The sequence below is a fragment of the Oncorhynchus tshawytscha genome, linkage group LG07, assembly GCF_018296145.1.
Source record: "Oncorhynchus tshawytscha isolate Ot180627B linkage group LG07, Otsh_v2.0, whole genome shotgun sequence".
Taxonomy (NCBI): Eukaryota; Metazoa; Chordata; class Actinopteri; order Salmoniformes; family Salmonidae; genus Oncorhynchus; species Oncorhynchus tshawytscha.
Genome location: NC_056435.1, coordinates 56,573,417 through 56,585,092, shown reverse-complemented (window position 1 = coordinate 56,585,092; position 11,676 = coordinate 56,573,417). Strand labels below are relative to the sequence as shown.

The following is an 11,676-nucleotide window of genomic DNA, read 5'->3' as shown; positions in this document are numbered from 1 at the left end:
ACACATGTACACACACACATAGCATTGTGAAGCATTACAGACAGACTGAACTTATTGTCATCCATTGTTTAGCGAGCTGTTTCCAATCATTCAAAATGAGTTGTCTATCACATCTTTTGTATGTATGCTATGGTACCAATGATGTACGGTGCATTCGGAAAGTATTCAGACCCTTTCACTTTTTCCACATATTGCTATGTTACAGCTTTATTCTAAAATGTCTAAAATCATTTTTTTCTCATCAATCTACACACAATACCCCATAATGACAAAGTGAAAACAGGCTTTTAGAAATGTTTGCAAATGTATAAATAATAAAAACAGAAATACCTTATTTACATAGGTATTCAAACTCCTTGCTGTGAGACTCGAAATGTGTAGGTGTATTTGTATTCATTAGGGATCCACATTTGCTGTTGCGAAAGCCGGAGGAACTCTTCCTGGGGTCCAAACACATTAAAGCACCCATTCCAATTTGCAAACCGCCCCAACAGATCCACAGATGATGCAATCTTCATTGCACTCCACACTGCCATTTCACACCTGGACAAAAGGAACACCTATGTGAGAATGGTATTCATTGACAACAACTCAGCGTTCAACACCATAGTGCCCTCAAAGCTCATCACTAAGCTAAGGACCCTGGGACTAAACACCTCCCTCTGCAACTGGATCCTGGACTTCCTGACCGGCCGCCCCCAGGTGGTAAGGGTAGGTAACAGCACATCCGCCACGCTGATCCTCAACACGGGGGCCCCTCAGCGGTGCGTGCTCAGTCCCCTCCTGTACTCTCTGTTCACTCATGACTGCACGGCCAGGCACGACTCCAACACCATAATTTCATTAAGTTTGCCGATGACACAACAGTGGAAGGCCTGATCACCGACAACAATGAGACAGCCTATAAGGAAGAGGTCAGAGACCTGGCAGTGGTTCAAGGACAACAACCTCTCCCTCATGGCAAAAATTATTCTCCCTCAGGAGACTGAAAATATTTGGCATGGGTCCTCAGATCCTCAAAAGGTTTTTTCAGCTGCACCATTGCGAGCATCCTGATGGGTTGCATCACTGCCTGGTACGACAACTGCTCCGTCTCCGACCGCAAGGCACTACAGAGGGTAGTGCGTGAACGGCCCAGCACATCACCGGAGCCAAACTTCCTGCCATTCAGGACCTCTATACCAGGCAGTGCCAGGTCCTAAAAATTGTCAAAGACTCCAGCCACCCTAGTCATAGACTGTTCTCTCTGCTACCGCACAACAAGCGGTACCGGAGTGCCAAGTCTAGGTCCAAGAGGCTTCTAAACAGCTTCTTCCCCCAAGCCATAAGATTCCTGAACAGCTAATCAAATGGCCAGACTATTTGCATTGCCATCTTCTTCTACACTGCTGCTACTCTCTGTTATTATCTATTCAAAGTCACTTTAATAACTCTACCTACCTGTGCATATTACTTCAAGTACCTTGTGCACACGCATGGGGCGGCAAGTAGCCGAGTGGTTAGAGCATTGGGTCATTAACAAAAAGGTTACTAGATCGAATCACCGAGCTCACAAGGTAAAAATCTGTCCTGCTCCTGAACAAGGCAGTTAACCCACTGTTCCTAGGCCTTTATTATAAATAAGAATGTGTTCTTAACTGACTTGCCTAGTGTAATAAAGGTCAAATAAAAATGTACTCTGTACTTATATCCTCTGTATATAGCCCTGCTATTGTTTTTTACTGCTGCTCTTTAATTATTTGTTATTCTTATCTCTTACTCTTGTTTACGTATTTTCTTAAAACTGCATTGTTGGTTATGTGTAACCAATGTGAAATGGCTAGCTTGTTAGCGGTGGTGCGCGCTAATAGCGTTTAAATCGGGTGAAGTTCGCTCTGAGACCTGAAGTAGTTGTTCTGCAAGGGCTGAGGCTTTTGTGGAGTGATGGGTAACCATGCTTTGAGGGTGGCTGTTGTTGATGTGTGCAGAGGGTCCCTGGTTCGAGCCCAGGTAGGGGTGAGGAGAGGGACGGAAGCTATATTGTAACACATGTACTCTTATAATCTCCACCCAACACAGCCAGAAGAGGGCTTGCCACTCCTCAGAGCCTGGTTTCTTCCTAGGTTACTGCCTTCCTAAGGAGTTTTTCCTAGCCACCGTGCCTCTATATCTGAATTTCTTGCTGTTTGTGGTTTAAGGCTGGGTTTCTGTATTAGGACTTTGTGACATCTGCTGATGTAAAAAGGGCTTTATAAAAAAAGGTGATTGATAGAAGGTCTTTTACTCTAGCCAAATATTGGAGTAAAGGAGCCTAACATTACGCTTTAATCCAAGGACCTTACATGTTCTGTTTAAAGGGAGAATTGGCTCTGGAAGCCAAAACATCCGAATACTCCTTCATAGAGACTGGACGGGATTGGCGTTTGGCGTTTGGGTGGGGTGTAGTGTGGGGGGGATGGGTCTAGGGCTTCACAGGACTAATAAAATAATAACCTCCCGTACAGTAGGTGGCGGTGTACCCACCTTAAACGTAGGATGCGATCCGCCAACCCAATCTCAAAGAAGACAAAGCCTTTGTCCACTGATTGAGGTGTAATGTAATGGAACTGAGAGTCATGATCAAGGGCTTTTTTATGTTATTTAACTAGGCAAGTCAGTTAACCCCAGCCAAACCTGGACGACGCTGGGACAATTGTGCCCCGCCCTATGGTACTCCCAATCACGGCCAGATGTGATACAGCCTGGATTCGAACCAGGGTCTGTATGAGATGAGTGAGATGCAGTGCCTTAGACCGCTGCGCCACTCGGGCTACCTTTACTCATTTCTTAGCAGGGACTTTTAGCAGGGACGTTTATACTCGATCAGTGCAATTATCATTCATCATAATGATCAATTAACTATGATCATTATTATTAATAATTATTAATTATTTGAGAATCAATTCATTTTCTGGTGTTTTTGCCAAGGTCCATCTAGAGATATATCTTTCTTGTGACAAATAAACTCACCGTTGCAGTCTGAACGATGGGGTGAAATAGGGCATCTCTGTTGAAGCCATGTTCGGAACTGTGTGGCTTCAGTCAGTGTCCATAAAGAGGGAGGAAACCCTGACTGTACACAGACTTTGCTGTCCGGGTCATCAAAGATTTTTCAGTTACCACCCGTCCTACGCAGTCCGAGTCAAGCACCTCCTCCTCGCGGTCTGTTTCAGAGCGCCCCCTCAAACACGGTTGGGAGCTACTAGTCTAACACAAGCTAACTAGTCAAGCGTGAGACCGAGACATTATCAAGAAAACAACAAACTAGCTAGCTATCTATTGGCCAGGTAAGCCTAATTGGATTACAGGAATGTTGCCAATACAACTCAGAAACCAATAATGCAGTAGTATAGCTAACTAACATAGTTAACCAGGTCTAAATGTATTTTCCTCTTCAACCTTGCCAGTTAGAAAGCTAGCCACCCCATCACTTCCGCATCTGCTAGGCTAATCTAATACGCTAGCAAGCTATCGTTGGCAAATTAGTTATTTTCACAAAGATAACGTTAACTAGTAAGTTAGCTAGTGTTGTTTACGTGGTATTCGTGCCCTGCAATATCAGACATGACCGGATCAATTAATAACACGTGTTGACTAGCTACGAGCGAGCAACTTTTATTTCGTGTTGAGCTAGCTAGCTAGAACTAGCTAAGCTATCTAACGTTATTTGTTAGTAAAGTTAGTTAGCTGGGTAACAACCCTTCTGTTAGTTGCCTAGCTAGTTGCTACCATGCAGTGTTGTCATGGGTTGCTGCCATGCTATGTTGTCGTCTTAGGTTTTTCTTTATTTAGTGTTGTTTTTTTCCTATATTTGTACTTTTAATCCCCGTCCCCGCAGGAGGCCTTTTGGTAGACCGTAATTGTAAATAAGAATTTGGTTCTTAACTGACTTGCCTAGTTTAATTCATTAACTTTTTATTTATCTTGTGGCTAATCAAGTAGGTAAGCCAGTAAATTAGCTACGTTTGCTGCACCGTTAGCGAGCAAAAATAGCCTACTGTTGTGAGGAGGGGATAGATAATACTGTAATGAAACAGCAGGGAGCAGGTCTCGACCTGAGGTCCGGCGCGCCATCGACTGTGCCGCAAAAGCATGCTCGAACAGCAGAGTCGATTTCCGCGCCTATAAACCCAGGGTCGTTACAATATATTAGCTTGCTCGTTATCTTGTTTTGATATCCCACTCAGTTAGCTAGCTACTTTAGCTGCGTCAACTACTGTTATTCTGATTGACATTCAAATATGCACAATCGATACATTTTGATCTGAGACTTATGTTCCTGAATGAATTAAAATAATCCTTATCTGAAAAGTATCCTTAGTGTATTCATAACATTAGACAGTCTAGCTGTGTTGTTCCAGATCACAAATCCTACAGGAGGCCTATTTGATCATATGAATTAATCAATGATTTTGACAAATTCATATTTTGAAGCGAGAGCTGTCCCTTTATTTCATCCCGTTATTTCATTTCAAAATACAGTTCCACCACTGCTACAAAGATAGCTACGGCTAACATATACCCTGATCATTACATTACATGGCCAAAAGTACGTGGACACCTGCTCATCTAACATCTCACTCCAAAATCTTGGGCATTAATATGACGTTGGTCCCCCGTTTGCTGCTATAACAGCTTCTGCTCTTTTTGGAAGGCTTTCCACTAGATGTTGGAACATTGCTGGAAGGACTTGCTTCCATTCAGCCACAAGATCATTAGTGAGGTTGGGCACTGATGTTGGGGCGATTAGGCCTGGCTCGCAGTCAGTGTTCCAGTTTATCCCAAAGGTGTTTTGATGGGGTTGAGGTCAGGGCTCTGTGCAGGCCAGTCAAGTTCTTCCACACTGATCTCGACAAACCATTTCTATATTGACCTCACTTTGTGCACAGGGGCATTAATGCTGAAACAGGAAAGGGACTTCCCCAAACTGTTACCACATGTGGAAGCACAGAATCGTCTAGAATGTCATTATATGCTGTGGTGTTTAGATTTCCCTTCACTGGAACTACGGGGCCTAGCCCGAACCAGGAAAAACAGCCCCAGACCATTATTCCTCATCCACCAAACTTTACAGTTGGCACTATGCATTGGGGCAGGTAGTGCTCTCCTGGCATCCGCCAAACCCAGATTCGTCCGTTGGACTGCCAGATGTTGAAGCGTGATTCGTCACTCCAGAGAACACATTCCCACTGCTCCGAAGTCCAATGGCGGCGAGCTTTACACCACTCCAGCCGAGGCTTGGCATTGTGCATGGTGATCTTAGTTTTGTGTGTGGCTGCTCGGCCATGGAAACCCATTTCATGAAGTTCCTGACTATCAGGTCTTGTGCTGACGTTGCTTCCAGAGGCCGTTTGGAAGTCGGTAGTGAGTGTTACAACAGAAGACAGACAATTTTTATGTGCTTCTGCACTCGGCGGTCCTGTTCTGTGAGCTTGTGTGGCCTACCACTTTGCGTCTAAGCCGTTGTTGCTCCTAGAAGTTTCCACTTCACAGTAACAGCACTTACAGTTAACGCGGGCAGCTCTAGCAGTGCAGACATTTTTAGAACTGACTGTTGGAAAGGTGGCATCCTATGACAGTGCCACGTTGAAAGTCACAGTTCTTCAGTAAGGCCATTCTACTGCCAATGTTTGTCTATGGATATTGCATGGCTGCGTGCTTGATTTTATACACCTGTCAGCAACGGGTGTGGCTGAAATGGCCAAATCCACTCATTTTAATGGGTGTACACATACTTTTGTGTATATATAGTGTAGCTAAGCGTCATTGGAAGGTGTCATCTGTAGGGGGAGTTTTGTTAAGAGCAATAACGTTCAGACTGAACATCAACATACCGCTTGAGGTATGGTTTTGGAAGTATAAGATCCTTTCATATTGGCAAAAATAAATTGATACACACCTTTTTATAGTGTTAGGGTTCCCACATGGCCATATCTCCATGTTATAGCGCTTGTTTTATGGAAAACAGATGGAAGACAGTGCTAATTAGCTATATGTGTCCCCGAACACTTGTGTGTAAACAGAAGACAAACTTGTTCTCACTGAAAAATACTGTCTGCTGCAACTTAAAATTTGTAAAATGATTTTGATATGAAATGAAAGTAGGGGTGTTTATGTTTCTAGAACTGTGCTGCAATTGAGAATCGTTTCAATATGGAGTATTTGGCTGTTTTGGCTATCGGAGTCAATTCTCCCTTTTTAACAAAACATGTAAGATCCTTGGACAAAAGAGTAACAATTCATCCAACATTGGGCTACCCACTACATAGCTCTCAAACCCTTCTCTCCATTGGGTTTTCAGCGGTTAGCTATAATTTCAACACTGCGTTAGCAATGTCAATAATGGAGGTCGACCGATTATGATTTTTCAATACCGATTATTGGAAGACCAAAAAAAAAGCCGATACCGATTAATCGGCAGTTGTTTATATATATATTTGTAATAATGACAATTACGACAATACTGAATGAACAATGAACACTTATTTTAACTTAATATAATAGCTAAATCAATTTAGTCTCAAATAAATAATGAAACATAAATAATGCAAAAACACAGTTGGAGAAGAAATTAAAAGTGCAATATGTGCCATGTTAAAAAAAGCTTAAGTTCCTTGCTCAGAACATGAGAACATATGAAAGTTGGTGGTTCCTTTTAACATGAGTCTTCAATATTCCCAGTTAAGAAGTTTTAGGTTGTAGTTATTATTTGACTATTTCTCTCACTACTATTTGTATTTCATATACCTTTTGACTATTGGATGTTCTTATAGGCACTATAGTATTGCCTGCCTAATCTCGGGAGTTGATAGGCTTGTCATAAACAGTGCATCAAGCATTGCAAAGAGCTGCTGGCAAACGCAGGAAAGTGCTGTTTGAATGAATGCCTACGAGCCTGCTGCTACCTACCACCGCTCAGTCAGACTGTTCTATCAAATATCAAATCATAGACTTAATTATAATATAATAAACACACAGAAGTACGAGCCTTAGGTCAGTAATATGGTCAAATCCGGAAACTATCATTTGAAAACAAAACGTTAATTCTTTCAGTGAAATACGGAACCGTTCCGTATTTTATTGAACGGATGGCATCCCTAAGTCCTAAATATTGCTGTTAAATTGCACAACCTTCAATGTTATGTCATAATTATGTAAAATTCTGGCAAATTAATTACGGTCATTGTTAGGAAGAAATGGTCTTCACACAGTTCGCAACGAGCCAGGTGGCCCAAACTGCTGCATATTCCCTGACTGCTTGCACAGAATGCAAGAGAAGTGACACAATTTCCCTAGTTAATATTGCCTGCTAACATTAATTTATTTTAACAAAATATGCAGGTTTAAAAAAATATACTTGTGTATTGATTCTAAGAAAGACATTGATGTTCATGGTTAGGTACATTGGTGCCATGATTGTGCTTTTTTCGCGAATGTGCTTTTGTTAAATCATCACCTGTTTGGCGAGGTTGAAGTAGGCTGTGATTAGATGGTAAATTAACAGGCACCACTTTGATTATATGCAACGCAGGACAAGCTAGTTATGGTTGATGATATTACTAGGTTAACTAGTGATAATGTTAAGATTGATTGTTTTTTTATAAGCTAAGTTTTTAATGCTAGCTAGCAACTTACCGTGGCTCCTTGTAGCCACAAGGTCCTTTTGATGCTGCACTCGCATAACAGGTGGTCAGCCTGCAACGCAGTCTCCTCGTGGATTGACATGTAATCGGCCAAATTCGGCGTCCAAAAATGCATATTACTGATGGTTGAAAACACGAAATCGTCCCTAATTAATTGGCCATGCCGAATCGGTCGACCTCTAGTCAATAACCATCGCTTTGAAAACAGTTCTGAAAACATTTTCCCAATTTAAAAAAAGTACCACATAAAATTTAGGCGCACCAGAAAATACTTTTTTTGATTGAGATACAGGCTAAAGGAATTCTTGCTACTTTTGAAGCACATGTTGTGCCCTAGAAACTAATATACTGTAAATAAGTCAGTTGTGGAATATTAGGTTTCTATATTGTGTAAAAGCTCTTGTCCTATTTTTTAAAAATGTATTGTTAACTAGGCATGTCTGTTTAAGAACAAATTCTTATTTACAATGATGGCCTACACCAGCCAAACCCGAACATGACGCTGGGCCAATTGTGCGCCACCCTATCGGACTCTCAATCACGGCCGGTTGTGATACAGCCTGGATTCGAACCAGGGACTGTAGTGATGCCTCAAGCACTGAGATGCAGTGCTTTAGACCGCTGCGCCACTCGGGATGCACTTACTATAATGTTAGCAGATTGGCACATATCCATACACTGTGTGCTTCCAGTTGAAGGACTACACTTCCTCATGCTTACACACAGGAGCACAGGTGGTCTCTTCTGTCTGTTTTCAGTAAACATGTTATGTAACATGGAGATATGATCACGTGGGAACACTAACCCTATAAAGGTGTGTAATAATTTAACCTTTTTTATGTTCATTATGTTTCCAAAACCGTACCGCAAGCAATGCGTGTTAGCATTTTGAGTGCATCCCGAGGCTCTTAACAAGTCCCCCAGGAAGAAGATACCTTCATCTATATGCACTCTAAGGGAGTTGGTGCCTATGAATGGGCTACAGCTAACATACTGTAACTATTAACTATGTAATATGAGGCCCATGCAGGACTTGAAAACATCTGTTGCCAGTACCATCCATGCTCCAACTCTTTGATCTGTAATGTATTTATGTCTGTCTCAACATTCTCTCTCGTTTGTTCAGTCATGGCAGCAATCCGAAAGAAACTGGTCATAGTGGGAGACGGAGCGTGCGGGAAGACCTGTCTGCTCATCGTATTCAGTAAAGACCAGTTCCCAGAGGTCTACGTGCCCACTGTCTTCGAGAACTATGTCGCTGACATTGAGGTCGACAGCAAACAGGTAATGTCTTCTCCCTTTCTTTTTTTCAACCTGTATTTCTCTTGCTGTAAATTACATTTATCATACAAAGCAGGACGATCAATGAGAATTACCCAAATTAAAATCTGCCAACAGTCACCACTGGCTCCTCCCAATTTGCAACCTCACTCAAGGCTTGCCCAAGTTGGTAAGCGCCAATAGTGGCAGACAATGTTGGCAGATTTCACATTTTGTTTCAATTGATTTTTCTAAGCAGTAAGTTGCCCAGCTGTGTGTAATTATGTCGTATTGCTGACTTTTCCTATGATTAAATGTGGATTGGCCATTCTGCATCATGCCTCTTCATTGTTTCATAATAGGTCAGATACACAGTATTTATCTGGGAAGTTGGGCACAGTTGGTTGATGTCTCTTGAAATCCTTTGTCAGGTTGAGTTGGCACTATGGGATACAGCAGGCCAGGAGGACTATGATAGGCTCCGTCCCCTCTCTTACCCAGATACTGATGTTATCCTCATGTGCTTCTCCATTGATAGCCCCGACAGTTTGGGTGAGTATTTATGTCGCTACGCGTACAGACACCCACACATACCAATTCTGTCAGACATCAATACAACTGTGCAGACTTATACACATTCACTTTTGTGACACCGGGTCTTGTTTTTGTGACAGAGCTTTGACAGAATCGCAAAGCACACTTACACCCACAATCAGAGGACTTTTACCTGGACAGTAGGGCTGGGTGATATGGCCAAAATCTCATATCCCGATAACGGGATATGAGAGGCCTATTTCTTATTACATTTTTAATTATACTCAACAAATAAAAAGGTACTTACTCATATTTGATTATTTTATTTAGAACCTGGGCAAATTTTAAATTATGAATGTATAAAATCTAAAAGTAAATAGAAAACAATTAAACTATAGTTGCAAGGCCTAAAAAATAAATATATATATATATATATATATATATATATATATACATACTTATACACTTTTGGGGGCTTGCCTGTTTTGCATGTTATTTTGGCATTAATACGTGTCACATATCAATTTGCATTTGGGACCTAGGGTCGAGTTGGGGTGGGGCATGTCTTTGCAGATGTAAGTTGGAAAGGCAGCTGTTATCTCCTTCCATCTTCGTGATTCTTTGCTATATGGTGTGCCGCGGGCAAAAGCCTCTTGTAACGTCTGAGTCGGGGGTTTGTTTTGAGCACTCAACTGTACCTTTTTGGGTTTCATCCATAGACTTTCTACGGAACTGTTTCACATGATTCTTGCGTAGGTGGTAAAAGAGGTTAGTGGTGTTTGAGCCTGTTGTCGAGACCGACCTGCGCCATATTTTGCAGAGGACGGTTTTCTGGTCTGTCAGACTTTTCATACCCAAACCACGTCCATGCGACCTAAGTTGCCCCTCTTTTATGTACGAGCTCCGTGTCTCCGTGCTCTGTGCCACGTTCACAGAGTGTGATTTGCGACACAATGAAATAAACGCTAGAAAATCGTCTATCGTTTCATATTATGCTCTATCGTCACACGATATATATCGCCCAGCCCTACTGGACAGCCTTGATTAGTATGCTGAAGAAGTTTGCTCTCGCTAACTCCTACTGGCCTTGACTCCTGCCCTTCCCACTTGTTTAGAAAACATCCCGGAGAAGTGGACTCCAGAAGTCAAACACTTCTGCCCTAACGTTCCCATTATCCTAGTGGGCAACAAAAAGGACCTGCGTAACGACGAGCACACCCGCAGAGAGCTAGCCAAGATGAAGCAGGTACAGTCAGTCTCTCTCAATCTCTCACACACAATTTTCAGAAGATCAATATGTGGCTTTCCTGACTCCACATTCTGACCCCCCCCACCCCTCTCAGGAGCCTGTGAAGCCAGAGGAGGGGCGTGACATGGCGAACCGGATCAGTGCCTTCGGCTACATGGAGTGCTCCGCAAAGAGCAAGGATGGGGTGAGGGAAGTGTTTGAGATGGCCACGAGGGCGGCGCTACAGGCCCGGCGGGGGAAGCAGAGACATAAATGCCTCCTACTGTAAAAGGAGGGAAGGCGTGAGGGACACGGCCTCCCACTGGGTACAAGGGGAACGATGGAAGATAAGAAATTAGGTCTATTCCCCCCTTCGCCCCAAAAAAGACTGTGCTCACCAGTTTTTACAAAAGGTGTAATGCTTTTAATTTTCTGTCTTAAAGCAAAACAAGTTAAATAGTCATGGTTTTGTCAGTATTCAATGTTGATGATGGGGGTTATGGAAATGCTTTTTTGTACTTGTACATGAGTGAATCTGCCATATCAACATTTCCCTTGTGAACCTGTACGGCCATGTAACTGATGTAGTCAGCCAGAGGTGTGTGTAATCATTAGTCCAAAACGTTTTGCAATGGAAACTTCATTTCTAATGGACAAATTCAGGTCGGTCCCTCCCCGCTTTTGATCTGTTTGGTTCCTAGTGAATACACCCCAGGGGATCTATTGTTGTGTCATACCTGCCAATTAAGTGCTTGAGCCCTGCCCACTGAACTGAGGAACATTTCCACAGCCAATCAGGGAGGGGTACCTATACACTGTGACCCATAGTCTTTATGATTATTTTGTAATTTTTGATTTATGCACAGGCATAAAATTGTTGAAATAAATGTGCTTCATATAAAACCCCATGTGCATCTATTCATAAAAACCCACATGGACAATTTTTGAACACTTAGTTTAACACGTATGGAAATGTATATGTGTGTATTAACT

General features: G+C 42.4%; 1 protein-coding gene across 1 annotated transcript; it reads left to right on the top strand.

The window, feature by feature from the left end:
• The first annotated feature begins 3,115 nt into the window (after positions 1 to 3,115).
• LOC112254897 (transforming protein RhoA) lies at positions 3,116 to 11,586 on the top strand. Its single transcript, XM_024427860.2, has 5 exons — positions 3,116 to 3,305; positions 8,788 to 8,945; positions 9,353 to 9,473; positions 10,571 to 10,701; positions 10,799 to 11,586. The coding sequence occupies exons 2-5, from the start codon at positions 8,790 to 8,792 to the stop codon at positions 10,970 to 10,972; spliced, it is 582 nt and encodes a 193-aa protein (XP_024283628.1). The 5' UTR covers positions 3,116 to 3,305; positions 8,788 to 8,789; the 3' UTR covers positions 10,973 to 11,586.
• The last annotated feature ends 90 nt before the right edge of the window (positions 11,587 to 11,676 follow it).